The sequence below is a fragment of the Protopterus annectens genome, chromosome 4.part1 (assembly GCF_019279795.1).
Source record: "Protopterus annectens isolate FY-2018-M chromosome 4.part1, PAN1.0, whole genome shotgun sequence".
NCBI lineage: Eukaryota > Metazoa > Chordata > Ceratodontiformes > Protopteridae > Protopterus > Protopterus annectens.
This window is the reverse complement of record NC_056734.1, coordinates 192,789,872-192,815,645: the sequence shown is the minus strand read 5'-3', so window position 1 is coordinate 192,815,645 and position 25,774 is coordinate 192,789,872. Positions and strand designations below refer to the sequence as shown.

At 38.4% G+C, this 25,774-nt stretch overlaps 1 protein-coding gene across 1 annotated transcript in view; it reads right to left on the bottom strand.

The window, feature by feature from the left end:
• The window catches only part of KLHL30 (kelch like family member 30), a 252,902-nt gene that overhangs the window by 18,980 nt on the left and 208,148 nt on the right, over window positions 1-25,774 (bottom strand). Inside the window, exon 6 of the mRNA XM_044070094.1 lies at window positions 24,760-24,948. Coding sequence (XP_043926029.1) covers window positions 24,760-24,948 — 189 coding nt within the window. The remainder of the gene's footprint in view (window positions 1-24,759; window positions 24,949-25,774) is intronic.

Below are 25,774 nucleotides of genomic sequence, written 5' to 3'. Positions count from 1 at the left end.
ATAGATATGATCACTGGTCTGTTTTGGCTTTAATCAGGGATGCAGATATTATAGGGGCATATGTCATGGCTATGTTGGCAAGAACAAGGTACGGAATATTTCATCTGCTAGTGGGATTGCTTACTATTTCTTCTAAAGAATTAGTATATAATCTAGAAACACTCCTGCAATTTTCATCAGGTCCAAATGCATAGTAAGTGCTAAACTCAGGTAAAGAAAGAGTGCTGTCTTTTCAGTGAACCTAAAGGCTGGATTCATAAAGGTTCATAGGTGTTCACTAGGCTAGTAACACAAGGGCCACTTTAAGCCTAGCCATGCATTGCAAATTTCTGACAAGTTCTGATACCCTTGATAAGTATAAGCAGGGGCCTGGGAGATGAAACATTTACAAGCAGAGACCTGGGAGATGAACCATTTACAGGTTGCCTGTGTCCATTAGAGACATAGGTGTCAAACCAAGGATGAATTTCCTGATCCCCATCCAATTGTCCAAGTTGCACTTGAATTGAGTTAGGGAGGAACTCTGCTTCACAATGATGGGGAACCTGTTCCATAGACAGGGTAGTCTCTGGAATACATACCTATCTCTCCAGCAGGTTATCACAAAATGTACACTTTTTGAATATAAGCAAAGCTCTCTCACAATGCTTGTACTGTCTTTTCACTCAGAAAGGTTATTCTAACTGTACACATGGTGCATACTTTATGGTAACCTTTATGAACCCAACCTTAGGTCTCAATTACTATACAGATATTGATATATTCAAAGGGCAAGAGCACCTCAAAAGCATGCAGTTTATTATGAAGACTTCTGACATTAAGCAAAGAAATCCTGATGTAGTTTGAACTGGAATATGCTGTAATTTTACTGCAGCATTCAGATGTCACATAATCAGTTTGTCTAAAATGGTACTGTGGAAACAGCAAGGACGTTTGCCAGTTAAGTATTAGCCATGGAACGAGAGATGTAGGCCATCCCTATTGAAGCCAGGTCTGTGGTACAGAGGGAGGAAAAGATGATTATCATCCAGATGATCTGTGTTCAGTTAGCAAACCAGGTGGTAGAAGAATCAGAGAGGGAAGTGGAAGTCAGAGATAAATACTGACATGTCCCACTCATCAGGCTGAACAAGGAGAAAATTGCCCATGTTGGAGTGAATGACTTGAGACCTACCTCCCTGGACTACATGAAAAGAGACATGGAAGAGCTCTCGGATCATCTGGCCCAGGCAGGTATAACCCTAGCCCTGAGTAGCATCCTGCCTTCATCCAGAATGATACCACAGTATAAGGACAAAATGATTGACTTCAACAATCAACTAAGCTTCTGGTGTCATTCAAAGGGGATCCAGTATCTGTCTGCCTTGGACGACATGATCAACAGACCACGATGCTTTACCAGAGATGGTCTGCACCTGTCGCCCCTGGGATTCAGGTTACTGGCTAAGGCTCTTGCCATCCCTATAGTGCCTTTTTTAGGCAAATTTCAAAGGACAAAACCACCACCGTAACAGGTACAAGCATGCAAAATCTGAAGGTAATGCTACTCAATGCTAGAAGTCTGAACCTCAAAATGCACTCTCTCGAGGCACTCCTAAAAATGGAGAACATCGATATCTGTGCAGTAACTGAGACCTGGTTCAAGGCTCCAGAGAGCACCCCTGCAATACCAGGCTACAACTCTTACCACACTTTTCAGCCACCAAACCAGGACTGAAGCACTAAAGGTGGAGGAGTGTCCATATTCACTAAGGATATTCACACCAGGCTAGTTCCTCAACACAATGTGCCTGAAATTCTCCAGGTGCAACTAACACTAGGTAAGACTGGAATCCAAATTGTAGCTTGCTACAGATCCCCCACCATGCCTCACGATTCTCACTACACCTTTCTAAACATGCTGGAAAATATTAAGATACTACCAAACACCCTAATACTGAGTGATTTCAACTACCCTGCCATTAACTGGAAAAACTACTCATGTACCAACACCTTTGCCCAACGGTTGTTGGAATTCATAAATTCCAACACCCTGGATCAACTAATTTTTAGTCCCACCAGGGGCTCCAATATCCTAGACCTGGTCATTACTAACATGGGAAATCGATGCTTCACACCTATGGTCACGCCCTCGTTGGTCAGGTATGACCATAAGCTAATCACCCTTGATATCCAGATCCCACCCCCATCCCCAGTAAGTAAACCTCCATAAAAAATGTCTCCAAAGCCAAATTCATGCTACTCAAGTGACAAACTTCATGACACCCATGCAGACAGGAACTGAAATTTCGACTGCTGAATCCTACACTAAGGCACTGTATGCGCACGTCCATTCGTGCATGAATCATGCCATTTCCAATAGAACCAAGACACTCTCCTCCAAAAAAAGGAAGCCAATCTGGTGGTCCCTTGCCATAAACAGACTTTACAACAAAAGGAAGAAACTGTTGCAGAAAAGAGGAAAATCCCAGGATGCAAAAAAAACTCCCTTACCAGCCTCAGTAAGAAGCTGAGATCCCTCATAAAATCCTCCAAAGCTAGTTACAGAAATAAAATTGCCAAAGATTCCAAAGACAACCACAAGGCATTCTATAGCTATGTCAAGAATCTAAATGGCAATGCTCAGATCTGCTCCAAGCTACAACAGAATGGCATTAAATATACTGATCCCAAGGATATTGCCAATATCCTGGCAGATCGATTCAGTGCAAACTTCACCCCCCTCTCACCCCCTAAAGGATCCATCTCAATACCAAAAGATTGCCAAATTCCAGCAATAACTGCCACACAGGTAAAAAACGCACTCTCCAAAGCTAAGATTACAGCATCCATGGGACCAGACAATATCCCAGACTGTATACTACATGAACTACAAAATGAACTGGCACCTCACCTAAGTGTCATGTTTAATCATCGATTCACCTCAGGCTTCATTCCCACTGAGTGGGGCACAGCTGCAGTTATCCCACTCCACAAGGGGGGACCCACCTTGGATCCCAGGAACTACCGCCCCATCAGTCTGATGAGCCTGATCTGCAAGGCCATGGAATGTATTATCATGGAACTTATAAACAAAGACTTTGGCAACCTTCAAACACTGGACCCCACACAGTCTGGGTTCGTTAAGGGCCGATCTTGTCTCCTGAACCTGATTGACTTCTTCGAATCAGTCTCCAGAGCTGTGGACAAGGGTAAGGTGGTCCACACAGCCTATCTGGACCTCGCCAAGGCCTTCGACACCATCCCCCACTCTGGAATCATAGATAAACTTACTAAGCTGGACATTAATCCCTACGTCAATCGATGGGTTGCCAACTGGCTTACTGACAGAACCCACACTGTAAAAGTAGCTGACTGCAAATCCAGCTCCAGACAAGTGACAAGTGGAGTACCTCAGGGTTCAGTCCTGGGACCGCTCTTGTTTGGCATCTACTTCTCTGAAGTGCAGGCCAACACCAAGGGACTCTGGCTAACAAAGTTCACAGATGACTGCAAACTGGGAGCCATTACTGAATCCCCAAATGATGTGGATATTCTACAAAAGGGCCTTACAGAAACAAATGCTTGGTGCCAGAGCCATGGGCTCAAGCTCAATTCCAAGAAATGTATAGTTATCCCCTTTAGGAAAAACATGTACCCATGAATTACCACATGGATGGCAGTACACTAAACACTGAAAGTGTGATAAGAGACTTAGGGACACAGGTGGACAGTGGTCTCATCTTCGATAACCACATTGCCACAACAGTCAGGAAATCCTTCTATGTGGCACATCTCATCACTAAAGACTTTTCAACCAGAAAAAAGGAGGTCATTGTCCCACTGTACTCATCCCTCATTAGACCCATTATAGAATACAATGCCCCGTTTGGTATGTACCTCTCAAGACATCTGCAACAACTGGAAAGGCCGCAGAAATACCTCACTAAAAGAATCACAGGCCTAAAGCAGATGCCCTATGCTGACCATCTAAAAAAACTCAAACCCATGTCAAACCCAGAGCTGATGGACATGCTACACTTAAAGAAATCCCAATCCCTCAGAGACACACACTCCAGGGATCTAAACCTTGTCATCACAATGAACAAAACATTCTGGAGGGATAGGTTCCTGACCCAGAGACTCCCCAGACTCTGGAACAGACTGCCCATATATGTCAAGCAGAGTGTCTCTTTGGCCCTCTTCAAAAGGAACCTCGATGATTGGATGGGAGATAGGAAATTCACCCCAGGGATCACATCAGTCACCCTACTAGACAGGGGTCCAGGGAAGTAAATACTGTGGGAAGAAATAGCCAGGAAATTGTTATGGCTAGGCTTGTATAGGCCCTAGGGCCGATAGCCTAGTACCAACCTATGAACCTATGAAGCTATGTGCCACATGTTTTTCTGGGTGGGGGGGGTTTGATAATGGTAAAGGTGTTCACTTTATAGGCACAAAGTATCGACTTTGATTTTGACCTTGGGTTATTGGCTAGGCTTAAAATAGTCCTTCAGTGCAGTTAGCCTAGTATTCACCTATGAACCTATAAGCAAGTTGGCCTGCCTAACATCTCATCCCAGGCAAACACATAATGGACATCTTTAGAATGACATCACCAACTTAGCCAAATGTTGAAACCAATAATATTCTCATTGTATTAAGACATCATTCTAGGTGAAGGAGGAATTTCACTCAGGACCAGAGTCTTACATGCATTTGATGCAGTCATCAAACTGCATGGGAAAACCTATGAATAGCTTTAAAAGCAGTAACACACCTCATGGCTGTGATTTTGCACAAATGGCAGCCAGGACCAGGTTGCTCACTCATCAGCCTGCTTTAAAAACTGTTAAACATGCAGCAATCAAAGGTCCCTAAATTTCACAGACATCCCTGATTTTTCCTCTAAATGTTGGCCTGCTCCGCAAACATTTCCAGTAACCATTTTTATATATATTTTATTAAGAAAATTCACATTGAAAAAATGAACTTATTACGACCATTTTCAAGTCAGTAATACGTGTAAATAAAAATTGTCCATGATTTTGAGCCTTTTCTCTCATTATTTTTGGATTTGTCCTTGATTGTGTTTGTGCTAACAGCTGCCTACCATTATGCATTTTTTTGTTACTGGCAGTATATTGAGATCCTCGTTAAATACTTAGAGTTGAGGGACTCCAGATTCGGTAATGGCATTAAACGCTAGAAGAGCCAGCTACAGCACTGTCAGCACCCTTAAATATGTGCTTCATTTAACAGCATTTGCCAGTCTAGGACAGACTAGAAAGGCAAATGCACTGATACCTAAAGATAGATTTATGAGGAAACCCGCTACTCTGCAAGACTTTCACTAAATGCAGATGTGGTGCAACTCAAACCCATGATTCAGTACTTCAGGGTGGAAGTCCAGAACTTTAAGCTAGAAATAAAAGATCCAAAGGTCAGATTTATCATAACTAAAAGCTGACTGGAGCACAACTTGGAAGGCTTGCAAAAGATTAAGATGAATCCTTGAAATGTAGCTCAAAGCCTAGAAGGCCTGAAGCACAGATAAGACAGTATTTCTGTGGCTGATTTTCCAGAAGGAGAGTAAGGCATTCCTCTTAAAAATATTTATCTACATTTTCTTGTCCTTCAAAGCAAGAAATCTTCAATTTTGTGGAATGCGTGTGAGTCATTAAGACAAAAAATGTTTGCCTAACAACCCCCTAGATGTCGGTCTATGCATTTACTGATCCTATTGATAAAAATAGCCTTACTTCAATACATTGGCAGCTTTAAGCTTTAACTTAATAAGGGCAAAGTTTGAATATAGATATAAACTTGATTGTTGCAGTGAGTTAAGACTGCATATAAAGATATCTACAGAAAACTAATTGCAGTCTTTAGTAAGATATTCTGATTTTATTAATTTTAAATATACTGGCTTTGAAAAATAGAAACTTGCATCTTCTACTATAATTATTTCAGCAAGGAAGGCAACAGTCTGCAAATAAACAAAGAAGCTAACTTTGGTATAGTCTGAAATGATAACTAGTATCAATGTAATATCATGAACAGGAAGAAGACCGAATATATCATTAACTTAAATCTTAAGTCAAACGTCATTCTAAGGATACAGGGTAGCAATTTATAAATAACTAGACGTCTAAAATTAATTTTATGTATTTTATTTATTTTACACAATAGTTTCAGTATACTTACTACAATGTTTTTCTTTTTTTAAGAGCATACTTAAAGCACACAGTTCTTCCAAGTAGTTTTCCCTATCTGACCACAAGATGGCACCACCTGATTATTATAAATCTGCTGGAACAGCATAGCCCCCCTAACGAGATAAAGCAGCATCTTCTTTTCTAGCCAAGTTATGCAGTACTTATAGTTAGAGAATGGAGACTATAATTACTGGCAGTAACAAACTGCACAAATATTCTATTATCTCTGATGTGCAGACAAAAGCAGTAGTTTTTCCAATGATTTATTACCTCATTCAGCAAGTATAAGTACGATTACAGGTCAGTTAATAGACACAGTGCTGTTTGGGTGGGGAGTCCTCATTGCTGCCAACGCAGCCTTTCATAAGTTTCTGAGTTGGAAATATTAGGAAGTAACTGCTAAACTCGTATTACTCATGTGAGGGCATAGTCTCACTTGTAAATATAGACCTTTCTTCTGTACTTCATTTTACTCAGAAATCAAAATCATAGAAAGGGCTGGCAAAAATTCTGTCTTTGCAATGTGCAAGTCAATGCTTTTATTTTTTTTCTTAGTACATGCCAAGCAGCACGACTGATCCAGTTATTAATTGGCTAGCATAACAATCTGGCATTACATAAGTAAATAAGAAAGGAAGCTACGACATTTTTGCAGATAAGTTAGGGTAGTGGAAGGTGAAAAAGAGAATGTGAAAGACAGCAATTTCTATAAAGAGGGTCCATAGATGTTGCCAAACTATGTTCACTAAGTTTATATCTCTATTTTTCATTGAACCTTAAACATGTATCAACTATCATTTGTAAGATCCATTGTTGTGAGTACTGATGCTCATTGTCCAACATGTGGGTGTGTCAGCAGAAGAATGCTAGCTAGCTGACCATTTGTCACAGTCAACAGTCTACATCTACCCATTGCATGGCTCTCCCTTCTTCCTCTATTTTTTGAATCCCTTTTGAACCTCCTTAAATGTAAAGCTATTGAGAAAGTAAAATAACTCTTCAGTCCATGTAAGCCTGGTATTAGCTCTAAGAGCAGGACTAAGACAGCCCTTATGCAATATGTTGGTGACCTCCTGATGGAATGAGTTTAGTCAATGGTTATATACCAGTTTGGTTATGCTTGATCACTTGATGGCTTCTGATACCAAGGCACTGTGATTGTGCTTAAATGCCTGACATCATTTTATAGTGTCTCTGGCATCATTCATAAATAGTCCGCCGATTGCTTTTCAGGCTACACGCAGTGGTTAACCTTGAAAATGAATTCTTTAAATAATCGCCAACTCTTTCTCAGGGCTTGATATTGGCACCTTTAATGTTCTCTTCACCTAGGATGCAATTTAAGAATGTTTTAATGCGTAGAGGTATTTGACATGCTATCCTTGCAGTAATGACATTCATCTTTACCTCTTCTTTATTTTGGAGTCCGTGGCAGGTGTTACCTCCACAGAAGATTGCTTGGACTCTGTCCTTTAGTATAAATTGTAACAAGTCAACTGAAACTTAATTTCGCAAATATGGAGTCAATTCTGGCCAATGCCACCATCATTCCATCCATTCATACATCCATCCACCACATCAACCTCTCCTTCTCCCCCTCATTACACTAAGGAGGAATAGATATGAACTTGCATCTCATGTTTGTGATCTGGGAGGTGGTTCTTGGTGACAGATTCATGTATAAAGATCAAGCGCCAGCTGTTGTCAAGGCATCATAATTAAATCTGAAGATTATAGTCTAGATTTGTAGCCTAATTCCATGTTCTGACACTATAACAGTGAGTCACAAACTAATGCCATCTTACTTGGGCAACTCTGGTTCTGGTTACCTTGGGCTAACGGATGAAGACCTTGCTCAGCTGCAACAGGTACAGAATTCCACTGCAGGTTTGTTGGTAGAGCACCTTGCACCTGTCATATCACTGTCCTGCCTTGTGCTCTGTATTGACTGCCAGTAGCTGCTACAACATTTTTAAGATTATTATTCTTACTCTATAGGCCCTACATAACCTAAATCTCAGCCAATTTAAAGTACCTAGTGGAGGCATATTCCTTGAAGGTGACCCTCAGGTCATGAGGTGACAGGCTGCTGACTGTTTCAAGGACTTATCTAGAAATATCTGGCAGAACATCATTTCCTTTTCTTTCTCCAGTCCTTTAGAATCTGCTGCCTTCCTCTGATTAGTGCATATGATTCTAGGAAATGTTGATGTCTTTAAAGTAAACTAAAATTTTACATTTTATTTTTTAATAAAATAAAGTAAAATATTGCTAAATCTCCCTCTTGCACCTGTCACCACCCTACCTAACTTTTACTTAACCAAATGGTAGACCATATCATTTTCTCCTCTCCTGACTCTAGAATAACTCCAATTAATTCCAGCACTGGTTTCTCAGCTGTACCACTGACCTATGCTCTACCTAAATCTAATTTTTTCTCTACCATTACTACAATACCTCCCGCCCTCCTTCTCACTCCTTACGCTCTTGACTTTCCTAAACTTTATTTCCTCCCCCTCTATTTAATACCTTCTCCTCTTTGTCAACTCATTTTTAATCATTTATGTTATTTTAAGGGTTTTTTTTTGATGACCTATTGTATACCCTTGTTATCATTTTATGAAGTACCATCTGTTTAGAAGAGTATTTATAACCAGTCGGTGGGGGTAGTCCCTACTTTATTACAACTGTTTATTTTAATTAATATATAATCAACAGTTCTACCTTATTTATGCTATTTAATCTACCAAACTACACCATATATATTGTTTATACATGTACAAGGCTTAATTTTCATTAAGTATGTAAATAAATAAATAAACAAGCAAATAAATAAACAAACAAATAAATCAGTCTCTGTCTTGTTTATGCTGTACTCTCATTTATTTAGTTATTTACATATTTATTTATTTACATATTTATTTATTTATTTAAATTTATTAACTAGGTAAAGTATTGATCCCACGAACCACAAACTGTAAAATCCACAAAAAAAAAAGTGGCAGGACCCAGAAACGGCAACCAATCCAAGTTTACTCGCTAAAACAACCACAATTAGCACTTCCGTCTGTAATAAACAAACTTCATCAGATGAGATTCACTTGAATAGTCCACCATATTTAAAACACACCCCATCATCATGTGACTTCCAATGTTTCACATTTAAAGAGCCCACACACAATTATAAGCCTTGTAAAACACATCGTAAAATACATCACATGATACTAACAGAACCACTTAAAAACATACTTAAAAAGATGAAAAAATGAAAAAAATGCCTAAACAGCTATTAAAATAACTAACAAAAAAAAAAAAAAAATATATATATATATATATATATATATATATATATATATATGTGTGTGTGTGTGTGTGTGTGTGTGTGTGTGTGTGTGTGTGTGTGTGTGTGTGTGTGTGTGTGTGTGTGTAAAAATACTCATCTCTGAAAAGCTTTAAGCTTTAAAACTGGTTGAGCAGATATCAACTCATTTAAGCCTGGACTCACACTTGCATTACATTTCAATTGCCACAGCAATTCCTTTTTGTCCAAATGCAATCCCAAAGGACCATCCCTTGGATTTTCAATCAACTTCTCCAAAACAATGAATTTAAAACAATGTGTAGGATGTAATTTAATGTGTCTAGCCAAAGCATGTGTGTCTTGTGCTTTAGAAATGACATACACATGTTCCCTTATCCTATCTTTTAACACCCTTTCCGTCCTGCCCACATAAAAGGTGGTGCAAGACTCACAAAGGGCTGCATACAGCACTCTTTTTGTATTACAGTTATAATTGCCTTGCATTTGATACATCTTCCCATTGATAACAAATGTCTTGCACATTTTATATAGGGGGAGGCTCTACAAAACCCACATCTTTTCATGATAAAATCTTGATTGTCTGAGGAAGAATTAACAGGCATTTCCAGGAAATCTTTTAGATTAGGTTAGCAGAGGTTAGAAGAATAATCATGAAAACTTGGGTAATTATTAGGGAAGACCATGAGTTAGCTAGCAAGGTAGGAGACAAGTCAATAATAATTTTCAGGAGAGGTAAAAACTTAGAAGATTTCTTGGAAATATAAAAAAGAAAAAGGTATATTCTATGAGAGGTTTTTGTCCTAGGGATTTAAGGGTTCATTTACAGCCCTTTGTAAGGGGGATGGATGATCAACTTATGAGTGAATGGCAAGAAGCTCAGCAGTCTGCATCAACGCTTTTTGTAAAGGTTTTGTTGTTGTTTTATGAAAGACAAATAGAGTGGCTGGGTGGTAAAGTGAGGATGTTGCATGAATCAGTGAAAACATTTGAGCAATATGTTGAATTTGGCAAGCAGACTGAGATGCTGACAAAAAATTTGGTCACTGTGGAGCGTGAATTAAAAGCTAAAATGCTTAAGAAAATATCTAGAGATTCTAGAGATTCTAGAGATTATCAGGGTGGGAAACAATTTGATAGGAAGAAAGTGGTTAAGTTTGTGAATACTAAGGAGCAGCCTTATGTTAAAAACATAAGAGAAGTAAGTTTTTTTAATGAAATTTGATAGCACTTCTGGGACTTCGGGTGAAGAATTTTCTTCAGCCACTGAGACTGATTTAGAGACTTTACCTTCTTCTCCTATTCCCAAAAAGAAATTGACGGATATCCCTTTAGACCAGTCAGAAGGGCTGGAAGAAAGCTTTGGCGGAGGAGGTTCCACCCTAGAGACATTACTGCAATTAATAACAACCAAGTAATGGAAAATGGGAATGTTCATAATATATTACCTGTGGTTTTGTCTTCTGTTGATACTGAATTATTAAATAAAGGTTTGGGTTTTGTTCCATGTTATAATGTACCAGAAGACATATATATTTGCAGATTATTAAATCTGAAATTATATTTTCTGGATAGACATGATCAAGAGGGCATTACTTCTAGGTTCAGATTCAAGCCCTCCACTGTTGCACCCCCATTAACAAATTTGTGGACAGCTTTCAGCAACAATTGTTGAAGGAATTCCATTATACAGATCATGCTGATTCTGTCATTTGGAAAAATAACTTAACTATGGTGGAATGGCAGGCTAGGAAAGAATACACAAGTTGATATTAACAACATGGATAAAGGGGGTGGAGTAATTGTAGGGACTGGGCCATGTACTATGCAGAAGCCCAAAAATAGCTATCAGACCATCACTATTATCAAAGAATGTAGCTGGATCCAACTTCAACATTTGAAATGGAAATTGACAGCTTTTTGAGGTTAGTAGTAGAAGAGGGTATTATCTCCAGAGAAATATTTCGTCAGTTGACAGTACAGGATCCTATGAGACAATATCTGTATATTTTACCTAAGATTCACAAGAATCCAAATTGTCCACCTAGTAGGCCCATTGTTCCTGGTAAGGGGTCTTTGACAGAACCACCATCTGAATTTCTTATGTACTATTTAAAACCTTTATTGAAAATGGTATGATCTAGGATTCAAGCTACTACTGATTTTTTGAATATTATTGAACATATGCAATTAGATAATGGTTGGTTATTGTGCACATTGGATGTAAAAGCTCTGTATACCAGCATTCCTTACTGGGCGGGCTTGTTGGCCTTAGAATATTGGTTGACTAGGGCCTTAATATGCAGCCCAGGTTTTAACATGTTTTTATTATGTTTGGCTGAACATGTTTTAACAAAAAATGTGTTTTATTTCAGAGAGGAATGTTATTTACAGCTTACGGATATAGCTATGGATGTGTCATTTGCACCCATTTATACTGACCTCTTTATGGGTTTTATTGAAGAACAGATTTTTTTTTATGATGAGTCCCACAATATTTATTTAGAATCTATGGACATCTGGAGATGCTATTTGGATGATTGTTGGTTGGTCTGGAGGTCTGATGTCACATATTTGTTGGAGTTTGTGGAATACCTTAATAATAACAAATGAGGTATCCAATTCAGTACACATTATGACCCCAGACAGATTACATTCCTGGATGTCCATGTTACTTTTGAGAAAGATGGGACTTAGAGTAGTCGTATCTTTAGAAATTTTCCCCAGGTAAATACTTTTTTGCAAGTGAGTAGTTGCCACCCCCCTCCACATGTTATAAGAAATATGCCAAAATCTCAGTTTATGAGATTAAAAAGAATATGTTCTTCTGAATTAGTATATAATACTGATATGCAGGACATGGTGAGGTGGTTTAGTGACAGAGGATTTTAGCAATCCGATATACAGAATGTCTGTGATTCAATAAGAAAAGTTGGTAGGGAGCAATTATTACAATATCAAACAAGAAAAGATTTGATTGGACCCCCTAGGCTTATCATAAACTTTGTTATAACACTAGTTTTTTTATAGATCTGGTTCAAAAATACTGGTACATTCTACTGAGGGATGATCGTTTAAAAAAATTACTACCTGGCAGATGTCGTTTTTCTTTTAGAAGGGTCAATACTTTGAGTTTAATCACTATAAGAAAGGTGATTTAGCTTAACAATCTTTGGGAAAGTTGACTTTAAGGGGCACGGTACTGAAAGGTTGCCAGGGTCTATATCACAAGATTGAAACCGTAGGTAGTCGAATACCTAAAGGTTGATCTCTAAATATCGAAATGTAAAAATCGCGAATGGCTGTTTCCACACAGATGAACAATGCCATTGGCCAAACTAAAAAAACAAAGTTGTAAACAGAAATCAAGTGTTGGGCTTCCCCCCAACCCCTGATGTGGGGGACTGTGCCCTGAACAACCCCCCTAACTAAATACACCAACTCCAAGATTGCTCTACATTGTAAAAAGGGCAAAATCCGCGTAATAACCAAACAACTTGTTTCCCTGTGTTGAAACAGCCATTCGCAATTTTTACATTTCAATATTTAGAGATCGACCTTTAGGTATTCGACTACCTAAGGTTTCGATCTCGTGATATAGACCCGGTTGCCATCCCTGTGGTCAATGCAGTTTTTGTAAATATGTTCCTAAGGCTGTGTGCTTTTCATCTTCTAATACATCAAAGGTGTATCAAATTAATATTTTTGGGAATCGTGATACAGATTGGGTCATATATTTGGCCACATGTAGTTGTTCAGCATTTCATGTTGGACAAACTTCACATTCATTGAAACTCAGGATTTCTGTCCATCTTAGTGACATTAGATGTGCCAGGGGATCCAATGTTTTATATAAACATACTTTACAGCACAAAACTGCTATGTTTAATTTTGTTACTATTGATAAGATTGTGTTAAACAGGGATAATAAAGGATGCTGGCACACCATGTTAAATAATAAAGAGAAAAGTTGAATTGTTAGTCTGGGAGCTTTGTTTCCTCCTGGACTTAATGAGAATTTGTAAGAGACCAATCATTTGTAAGAGGTATGTATTTAAGTCTTGTAACATTGTTTGTTGGTATTGAAGCACTGATAAAGGGTAATTAAGCTGAAACTAGTATGCTGTTATGGTAGAATAAAGTTATGTTTGTTTAGTAAGGAATTGTGTTATTTATTAACTATCTATTTACCATAATGTGAGGAGTTCTGCCCCGTGTGTTGGTGTACATCATTAAGTACAGCAAGCCACTAGTGATTGTGACAGCCTTCATTGTGGGAGTGTAGGAGTATGCACCTACATGGGGAAGCATTGTGATGTCGATTCTTCATCCTTCTGTCCAAGTGGTGGCATTAGACTACCACAGATGCCTTTAGTTGCTGGGACACTAGTTAGGGCACAAACTCTCTGATGTCCGCCTATATGATGTCCCCTCATGATGGCTCTCAACCCAGCATATCTTAAGGTAAATCCCCACCACTTGGCACTAATTGGTCTAAATTTCAGTCGCAGGGGGCTTGATGGCTGGCCAGCAGGGGGGAGAAAAAGATACTAAATCTGAAGCTGACTATCTTACAGCATCTTCCTGCTCTATGGTGATGTCGTCTCAAAGTTAGTATATAAATAAGCAGCAGGGGTATGGATAGCACAGCAGCTTATGGTGGTGTAGAGTGGGGGGGGGGGTGAAATCCTACAGCAGAAATGTTTTAAAGGTATAACTGAATTTTGTAATATACTTTTCTAAGTATAGGGACTATTAGGATCATTTCTCATACTTCTAACAAGATGTTGCTCTAAGTATTACTGTGCATATTGGCACAATTGCACCACTTAGTGAAACCCTGTGACAGGTAAAAAGGGATTTTTCACTAATCCCAGTCATTCTCTAGGTTTGTAAAAAGATATGTCAGAAACCTGCTTAATATGAGCAATCATTATATTTTATTTTATTTAATTAAAGCCACATACATTTGAAATGGCAGTGGAGTCTGGTAAAAGATTTCCCCTTACATAATTATGCATCTAAATACTATTGATTGAGAAAGAACCCACTACCATCAGTAAGATCTATAGCCAAAGAAAGTGGTTCCACAAATGCAGAAAAGTGCAATTCAAAGACATGTTAGCTGCAATGAGGTTGCCACCACAGGTGGCCCATGTATTGAGTTGACACAGGTACTTCCCATCATTCACTGTCATACACACACACACACACACACACACACACACACACACACACACACACACACACACACACACACACACACACACACACACACACACACACACACACACAAGTATACATATACACAGACACAACTTTATGGCATAATATAAATAGTATCCCTGTTGTTGAATGGCAGCCTTTTGCACATGCTGACATATGTGTTACCTTTCTCTGAGTGGACAGAATGTCTGTTCCTGTCCATGTAAATAACATACCCTTAAAACTAGTCAATAATGGCAGACATTAGAATTAAATTTTTATCATTCTTAAAGTGCACTGTGATGCTAGTCCACCACTTATTCTTCTTTTCCCAGTTAGGGGTCGCCACAGCAGAACTTCAGTCTGCTAATGACTGGCAATAGATTTTTACAGTGGTGAGGTGCCAGCCCAATGTTCAACCTTCAGCAAAGGCACACCCATTCACACATGTTTTTTGAATGACACTCGACCTAGGGAAAGACATGCAGACTCCACACAGAAGGCACCCCAGCCGAGAATCGAACAGGAGAACCTCTTGTTGTGAGGCGACAACGCTACCATTACACCACGGCGGCTTGATGCTAGATCACCACTATGTTCTATTAACTTTTTAAGTGAGTCCAAGTAATATTTTAAAACTGCCCCAGATTTTACAGAACATTCCTGATTTTGCCTCTTATACGGGCCCTGTCTCTTGTAACTCAAGGACCATTGGAGTCTGAGAATGATGCCAGTCATTTGGGTTACATAGTTCCTAAAATTGTCTAAAATAAATTTAATCATAAGTTTGCCTCAGTCAGTGTAGAGGGCTAAGGCCTTGGATGGTCATGCTCCTTTCCGTGCCAGGGATACAAGGTCTGAACCCCCCTTTTAGTTAAACTTTTTTAGCCTCTTTTGGATAAATTTTTTTAAAGACTTCAGGTAATATGTTAAGAGTATCCCTAATGGCTAGTGGGGGTGTTGAAAGCTAACACTCCACAAAACAGTAGACTGTGTGCTGAGGATGCAGGGTTTGAAACCCCCCCCCCACATTAACTTTTTACATTACATTAACTTTTTCCCCCAGGACTTAAGGTAATATGTAAGTGCACTCCGGTGTCTGGTGGTAGAGTGTTAAAGATCTACTTAATAGCTGTTTGTGAATGCCAGCGTTATAGGTTCAGTGCCTTTAAGGGGTAAAATAAATAATATAACTGTTGTCTAGTGCTTCCCCTAACCCACATCTTACGTGTTGCAAAACTTGTTCTATTACCTTTTTAAGTGCCTTTAGGGCACACTATAAAGAGTAACTTTGAAGTCTAGTGTTATCCACCTCTCAGTGGTACAGTACTGTGATAGAGCTGCCTCTATAAATCCAAAATGGTTACTGGAAGAAGTAAAATGGGCTTACCCCTTGCAGTAACTTTCCTGATTTCTGCCCTTTGTTTTCCTTTTTCAGTTATATGCACATTAGCTGTTTGACAGTTGTTTATTTAATAAACATTTCATTAAACTACAAATAGAAGAAATTAAATTAAGGTCTTTATTACTCTTACTATTTAAATTTACTTCTGTTAGGCTTGAGCATTATCACTTATTAAAATGACTGCAAAATCCTAACTATATGATACAAAGAGCTGCTTACTTACAAATATAAAATATCTCATAGTAATGAATTCATACCCTTTCCATAAAAACTATAACATGGTGTCACTGCATTTCTTGATTATTAAATTCTCATTATTGAAGTGACTTATGAGTATTACTGAATATACCTACATTTATTATTATTCATAAGTCACTTCAGTAATGAGAATTTATATTAAGGGCTAATAAATAATATATGCTATGCTTTCCTGCACTTGCATGATTGTCAACATCAAACATTTGTAATGGCTTAGGCAGTCTCAGATTACCATGCACTAGTCATAAGAAACAGCAAAGACACAACAGAGAACAGAGTGTGAGCATGTGTGTGTGTGTGTGTGTGTGTGTGTGTGTGTGTGTGTGTGTGTGTGTGTGTGTGTGTGTGTGTGCTCAACTGTGCTTTATATAACATAAACAAATACACCACCTAGCAACATAAAAGAGTGAAACAATGCTGCTGTGTTATCACTGAAGATAAGGATATGAACACTTATTAGGAAAAGCTGACTCAGAAACTACTTCTACTTAAACATGGAAATGTAGAATTTGTTAGCTGATAATACCAATGTGACTTGCAGTATCTGGTCTTTATAAAGGATAAGTGACACAGACGTTTTGCAGACATATGGGGTGTGACAATTTTACTGCTGAAGGCATGTGAAACATTCCATGCTGTGAGCTACGAGACATCTAAACTTCTGATGAAGTGCTGAGCTTTGAGAAGATAACCATGCAATATGTTGGTTGATGCAGACACTAATATGCATATTTTCGAATGTTTACAGTAATCCTGCAGCTACCTCTAACAGTCTAACACTAGTCATAGTATGTCAGTGATAAATAAAGAATTTAAAAGTGATGGTTTCTCTCACAGAGATTTTAAAAATAAATACTCTGTATTTCTTCAGTCTGAATCTCTGGTTTGTACTTCAAACCAAAAGGGAAAAAAAGTGTGGCCAATAATTAAGGAATGCTTATGACAGAAGCTTAAATTGTGAGGTACATGCTCAGAGCATCAGAAGTAGTTTGATCTGGAGGACCATGAGTGTAAAGAATTTAGTAAATGCCTAAAAAACAATGCTTTTATCCTACATTTAAGCCTGCTGAACAAAGATGAGATAAAATAAGAGCAGCCATCCTATAATCATAGTTGCGCATATGTAGAAGACAATAAGGAGCTTCAAGCCGGCTGAAAATTGTTAGCAACACATTATATAAGTCCAGGCTTGTAGAATTCTTTGAACTGTGTCTCTGCTTTAAAGCTTACAATGCTAATGCACCTAAAAGTCATATGCTGGTTATTTGCACAGGTCTTCCACACCATGAAAAGAAGCAGCAGCTGAGGATACTTTCAGAATTTAAGGATGCACATGTAATGATCCCCGATGGGAGGCCAAAATTAACCCCCACTAACTTCTAACTGGATGTGTCAAAGTCATCAAATGATGCACCCCTTGAATCTGTATGAAACACCTTCCAACATATTCTTTACACGAGGAGAAGTGTATTCCTGCAAACTCTTACTTATATATAATGAATGGGAACAGTAGTACCAGAATGCTGACAATTCATTTTACCTATAGCTCTGAATGTCAGCACTTCATTTTGTAGACACAGGTAAGTTGGCTGGTGTTAGGGAAGGGTGTGTCTTTGTGGGTTAGGGTTAGAGTACGGGTAAGATAAGGAGATAGCTTTACTTTTTTTTTTGCATGTGTGTGTGCGTGTGTGTGTGTGTGTGTGTGTGTGTGTGTGTGTGTGTGTGTGTGTGTGTGTGTGTGTGTGTGTGTGTGTGTGTGTGTGCGTGTGTGCGTGTGTGTGTGTGTGTGTGTGTGTGTGTTGGTGTGTGTGTATTTAAGTACAGCCAGTCTAGTGGTAGTGTTACAGAAAAGGTTTTCCTAAGGTAAGGTGCAGGGTTAGGGTTAGGGGTAAGGGAAGGGTTTGGGTTAGGATTAGCATGCATTAGTTAAGTGGTATAGGGGGCAACCTGTGTTCAACTACCAGTGCTGTAGTGGGCAGTGGAGGAGGATGGGCTTGAGCAGCCAATGCCAGCTAAGTCATTGTGTCAGGAAGGGAAATGGCCCAACATGTTAGTGACCCCTACCTTAGGGTGTGTGATTGCTCATGGCAGAGGCTAAGTAAGCTCATACTGTAAGTGGTGAGAGTGCCTCTGCCTTGGGAAAACTGATATATGGGGAGCATGCATGCCTCTCCCTAAGCAGGCAGCTATTGTGAAGTCTGCAAGACACCCACTGCAAAGGGTTAGGATGTGGAGAGAACCAGTAATGGATCAGTATTTGGTCCATTCCTTAAAGTCCAAGCCACATCTTCCAGGAGAACAAATGGGTTGATAAGGCTTTCTAGATATATTCAAATTGGTTGTAAGGCTCTCTCCTAGTTGGCAGGTACATTGTTCTCACAGGTCTCTATTAGATGAACAAATGCTTAAAATGTCGAGTACGACATGCTCGACAGCTTTTAAGCGAACATTCATTTAAACGAAACCTCAGAATGTCAAAACTCTGATGTGGTCTCGACGTTCACCCTGTGTAATGTTAGTACAGTCCTCCACCGTGGTGCGATCTTGGAGTTGGTATATTTAAGTAAAGGGGTGTGTGGGGGGCACAGCCCACCAAGTTGGGGGTGTGTGTGGGGGGGTAAAGCCCCCCACTTTATTTTGTTTGTTGATTTATTGTTGTTTGTTTTTTTTGGAGGAGGTCATAATGGTGTACAGTACATTTTAACCATCAGCTGTTGGCTTCCTGATGGCTGGCCAACTATAAATTTTCGAAACTCCTTGTTTCGACATTCTGAGATTTCACTTAGATGAACGTTTGCTTAAAAGCTGTCAAGCATGTCGTACTCGACATTTTAAGAGTTCATTCATCTACTATAGACCCGTTCTCACAGGGAGAAGAGCCACAGGACAGGTCCCATCATGGGGGGGGAATCATTTTTAGGACAATGCAAGAGGACAGATTGCTGAACAATTTGATAAATATTAATACATATATATACATCCATCCAGGAAAAGGATAAAAAGGTTACATAGACAAACCATTCAGTAACAACTGCAAGAACGACACAGCCAAGCTAGAGCTTTCACTATATAATATGTTAAACCTCCTGTAGTGGAGTCCCATGGGATATATGTAAATGAACACTTAAGGTCATATCAGATTTTAAGCTACATATCTTCTGAATGTCCATGACATTTTACTTTCTGAGTTTATGGGTACATTCAGGCCAATAAAGTGAAACCTCACTAGTTGTAGATATGACATATTTTGGATTTTTTTGGCCTTATCAGTATAGCATAATTGGATTACTTGGCTATAATTTAAAAAACACAGTGCTTTATGGATACCCTACTGTGTTTAAAGCTGTTGCACTGTATATTAAGTAACATAAGTTTACAGTTAAATAGGAAACTATAAGATTATATTACAAATTGAGATTTTGAATATTTATAGTTTTGCACAGGGAATTGCTAACAAATATTTATATTTGTGTCTCTTGAGAGATAATTACATTTATATTGTATATAAATTAGTGAAAAGGCAGTAAAGGATATTTTATAAGAGAAAAAAGTCCATCATCCAGGAAACTTTATTAGCAAATATAACATATTTGTCAAACCTTGATTACATAATGGCAGCTTAGTGAATATTCCCAGAAGCAAATTTAAAATACGGAAACTATAACATTTTGAGACTCATGGATGGAGAATGGCATGCTTTTTAGGAACACATTTATGTGACTATAGATTGATTAGAATGATTAGAATTGATTGAAAGAGCCACTAGTTCTACAAAACAGCTATACCCCTTTCCTAAGGTGCATGAAGTTCAGAGGTGTTTATATATAAACAGGGGATGAAGTAGGTAAAGCACTCACAGAAGAACATTGCAAATGTAATCTGGTAAGTGTAAGGAAGTGTTCCTTTGGGTAATCTGCCTTGCAGCATTGGAAATCACAAAGTTGGCCTTCAGAAGACCAACCTTGATAGATTATTATAAATTTTATTGGGTTATCCAGTGCATAACTTTGAAGTTCATATACAAGTAAATAATCTTTAAATATGATTTAAACTACATAATGATGTTCTACCGCAAGCAGAGATGTCTCTTATGCCAAAGTCAAATTATTGCTACAAATCAAAATGATGAGTATTTAATTTCAGTAAATATCATGAACACAATTAACATAAACATTATAGCATTGATAGGAAATGTTATACTGATTTAGGAAAGTGTACATCAATTAATCTGATTAAGAGTTATATTTTCAAGTATTATATGTAAATGGTTGTATATGTATTTTACATAGATATTTAATGACTGATTAATATTTTTATAGCTGGTATTTGTAATGACTATAGTTTGTATATGGGAGGAAGCTCTGGTTAATTTTTAAGCATAAAATAAAAAGAAATAAAAATGTAGAAATTCAAACTCTGCCATAAAAGTGGTATGCAAATAAGAAATAAAAGTATTTTGATGTTCCTATTCTTTGCAGCTCTTTAGACATTCCCTGTATGTCATTCCCTGATGAAATCACATGGTATTAAGAGGAAAAGGCAGGGTATGGAAGCTGACCAGTTATGCACCTTGTCTCGTGTCAAGCACTGTCTACTCTCTTTCTGTTCCTGCTTACTTCCTGGAATCATTTGCATTTTTTGGGGTACTATAAATTCCCAAAAACTGGATGTTCCTTACACTTAAGACAAGTTTTAGAAAAGTGATACAATGCCTAATAGAGCAGTGAGATCCAAACAAGAAGAAACCCATTTTCATGGCTTGCCTTTCAGATTTTTTTTTTGTTTGAGGTTGATAATTTCCTCACATTATTTCTGAGTAAGATTTAAAACAACCAAAGCATCACCATACTTACCGTGTGGTCTGAACATCTCATAAACTTGACCTCACCACTTATCCGATTGCTAGAATCCATCCTCAGGGACATGATTAACACCTACTAATGCAAAGACTGATTAACTCTGAGCATCACTGTTGTCACATGTGGGAGGTCATGTGTCATAAACCTTACATTTATTTCATGGAAGCTGCTGTAAAGAGCTGCCCGTCAGGTTTCCAGCAGTGAAGTTCTGTCCTGACACTAGAAAGACTTTTCTTATTGTCCTGCATAAATGCATTCGACACAAGCCTGTTATTACCTGTATCAAAGGCCTCACTTTGATTCCTCATTGTACTTGAATTAAAGCACAATATGTGTAGAACTTTATACAATATTGTTCTGCATAACTGTACCACAGTTTAATATGCTACTGTCTATGCAAGCTCTACTTTTTTTACAGTGAATAGCTCAAATGGCTGCATTTTTATGAACATGTAAACTAAACAGAGTAATGTTAAACAGGGGTAGGGAGTGGGTGAAAAAAAGACTCTCCAAAGCAAAGTATTATGATTAATTAGCATTGTTACTATTTTGAGGAGTCTCTACTCTGAAGTTATTACTGACTGTGATCTTGTCAATGCTTGCTACACATACTGCCGTGTAATACAGAATGTTATTACAATTTATGGAACTGATTTTCTGTGAGGCTGCACCCCCTCTGCACCTCTTGTACCCTTAATATGAAGTATTTGACACCAGCATCAGGTGCTAAATTTGTTAGCTCTGATGTTGTACTGTCTTGGAGCATAGGGAATATGGTGCCATTCCTTTTCCTCTGAACTGGTTCAGACTCCAAGCTTAGTATATTTAGCTATCTGGCATATTACACAGATAGGGGCGCACTGTGACATCATGCAAAATAATGACTATTATGTCTTTTTACAACTGGAACAGTGTGATGGTGAGTTGGCTAGTAGGACAATGAGTTCAGGCAGTCAGATCACTAGCACTTTTTCAATGATATGCACAGTTCAATGCATATAATTCTGAGGTAGGCAGTGGAGTGGTCTTCTCCATACAGATGTATAATGCTGTAACATTTGTGTGCAGAGAACTGTCAGTAAACCATCTCATCAGCAGTGAATATTACAATGTGTTCTGCTATAATGCACTACAATGCCTAAAATATCACAATAATACATGGCTTTCTCTGACACTGCATAATTATGTTTGTCACTTTGTACAATAAAAAAAAATCTGTCTATAGCAAAGATGCTACAGGGTGAAGATGAAGGACCTCCCATACCCCTAGTCACCACGTAGCACTAAATTATACAGAATCACAAAAATTTAAGAATGTTACCATACTGTGCCATGACTCTAGTCAGGATCTTCTGCCCAACTGTTCACAGGTTCATAGGTGTATACTAGGCTAAAAACCACTAGGACCCTTATAAGCCTAGCCATATAACTCAAATGTGACCAACAAATCTGATTTATATAGGGGATGATTTATTGACTGCTTCTCTCCATCAGCAACATAGGTGCCAAATCAGTGGTGAATTTCCATCTGTTGGTTCAAGTTGCACTTAAATAGGGATAGGGAGGAACTCTGCTTCACATGGACGGGAAGCCTGTTCCAGAGAATTCCCTGAAAAAAACATATCTGTCTCTCCATAATGTACTGTTTATGTCACAAGCAAAATTTAGGTCTTTTAATCTAGCAATCCTGATGGTGTTTGTTTTGCGAATTTGCAAAAGGTTCATCAAAACAGGGTCCAGGGATGCCTTGGATGCCAGGCAAAGATCAACTCTCAGAAGTCTTTATGATACTAGGTAAACTGACATGGCTTTGAGACAATCAACATAGTACACTGTGTTTACTCCCTGTATTCTTTTTGTAAGGAACCTTTGTGGATGATTCAGTTGCTGCATGAGTCTGATCAGGTACATACCAAGGAGGGCATTATATTCTAAGATGGGTCTGATGAGAGCTGAGTATAGTGATATGATAACTTCTATGGACCTATATGCCATGCCCTTGCTTATAAGTTGAGCAACATAGTAGGATTTTTTTACTACTTTGGGAAAATGTTGGACGAAGGCTAGGTTACTATCTACATGAGTTCTCAGATCCCTGATTAGTGAATCAACTTTTAGGGGTGTTTTTATTGATGATGTTGTTACCTGGGGTGGACGACTTTCCAAAAGGCACCATAATACATTTCTTGGTAATGACTTTTAAACCATGGCTCTGGCATCAAGCATTTGTCTGTGTTAGACCTTCCTGAAGAGTGTTCTAGTCTTGGGGGATTCAATAACTGTTCCTGGTTTGCAATCATCTGTGAACTTGATTAGACAGAGGCCTTTGACATTGGCTTTGACATCTGAGAAGTGGACAGCAAAGAGGAGTGGGCGTAGCACAGTGCCCTAGTGGAATCCACTGGTGACTGGCCTCATTGTGGAGGTGACCTCACCGATTCTAAACATTTGGGTCATAACAGTGAGCCAGCTAGGTCTACCGTGTGTTATAAAGGGGGTTATAGCTAGTTCCATAAGTTTATTGACAATGCCAAGTGGGGTATTGTATCAAATGCTTTAGCCAGATCTAGGTAGGCAGTATGCACCACTATACCCTTATCCATTCCCTTAGTGAACTTTTCAAAGAAGTCCATTAGATTCAGTAAGCATGACTTTCCTTTGACAAATCCAAACTGGGACAGATCCAGTGTCGGGAAGTCTCCTATGTCCTTCTTGATAATTTCCATGATATTTCTTGCAATGGCTTTGCAAATAAGACTAACAGGTCTGTAGCTTCCAGGATCATTTGAAGGTCTCCCCTTATGAAGGGGGTTGATCATCACAGTCCTCCAGTCAAGTGACACAAAGCCTGTTTTCAGACTATAGTTAAATAATGACTCCAGAAGTCCTGATAAAACATATTTTAGACTGTTTGGAAGGCATCCTGGGACATTATCAGGTCCCAGTGAGGCTATGTTCTTGGCTTTAGACAATGCAGCCAGTACATGCTCCCTAGATATAGTTGGAGAGGTTATGCCTGAGGTTATTGAGAGGGGGCTAAAGTCCCTGAGCCAATGTCACAGGCAAAATATGATTAGCCAACTGATTCAATAACAGCACAGCCAAAAATCAATAATTTTTCATGTCTTCCCATTAGTGACAATTTGTTAATGAAGTTGCTATGTGACTGTTATTTCCTTGATATTAAATGTGCCCTACTAGCAATTTTCACTGCATACTAATGCAACTTTAAATTTCTGATTGTTGAGGGAGAGGGTTGTTTTACATAATGTTTTGTGTATTAAAACATAACAAATGTGTTAACTCATACGTAATAATAATAAAGCCAACCTTTCTGTTACTAATAGGAGGACACAGTCATGTCACAGAACTCCTTTCCTCAGTCTGTAGCATATTATGGATGTCATTCCATCATTATTTTCATTATTTTATTTTCATATAATGAGAAAATTGAACAATACACTTGCTGAATTTTCTTTAGATGATGTGTAATATCAGAAAATGTATGCTTCTCACCTACAACTGGATTGTAACACTGTAGTGTCAGTGCATTGTATTTCATTGCACATGAGCCAATCACATAGAGCTTTCCTGTGCATCCTGTAATACTGAAATTGCTGACGTACTTGGGAGCAGGGCCAATCAGCGTCCAGGCATTGCTGTACGGATCATATCGCTCACCTTCAAGAGTATCCAGGGACGTCCCTAAAAAAAAAGAGAGAGAGAAGAAGGTCTCGAAAAATTAAATTCTAAAACTATGTAAAAACACAGTAAAGACTAATACACTAACAAGATACAATTTCTTTCAGGTACTCAAAATGCTAGTGAAAAGACAGGTGAAGGACCGGGCAGCAGAAGGAAAAGTAGTTCCTCATTTTGTGACAACTTAAATCTCTTAAATATAAGCCAGTCCTCTAAAAACTAAAATATTTATGTAATGTTTTTGTATCTCTTTGAATTTATTAAATTCTGTTGGTAACACAGTTACAAAACCAGAATATTAACTAATAAAATCCACATCTGTATGTATTGGAAGTACACATCTGTTGAGTATTTGTTCTCTTAGTTTGATAAATATAGGAAGTGAGAAGTGCTACTGTACAGGGCTACAAGATGACACAGCATAAAGTGAGTCAGCTCTCCCATACCTCTCAGCTCTCCAGATTTTTGCAGAATCTCCATAGTTTTGCCTCAAATATTTGGCCTGTTTCTCAAAAAATTTTAGTTTTCTAGTGAATCTTTGGCGAATCATTGAGGATTCCAGTCAGAATATAATGACAGACATGAATTTCAGGCTTCATACCCTTCAGAAAATTCATGCAAATTGAAAACCTATTAATCTATCAACTTTCTAAGTTTGTAACAGCAATATTTAAAAATTGTCCCTATTTTGGGGCTTTTGTCCCCCCATTGTTTATGACTTTGTCCAGATTTCTTGCTGTAACAGGTTGAGAGGTATTGCTCTCACCATGTTCAGTAAAGGAGGCATAAAGATAAATCTGGGCTTAGAAAGGATGAATAATGTATTACT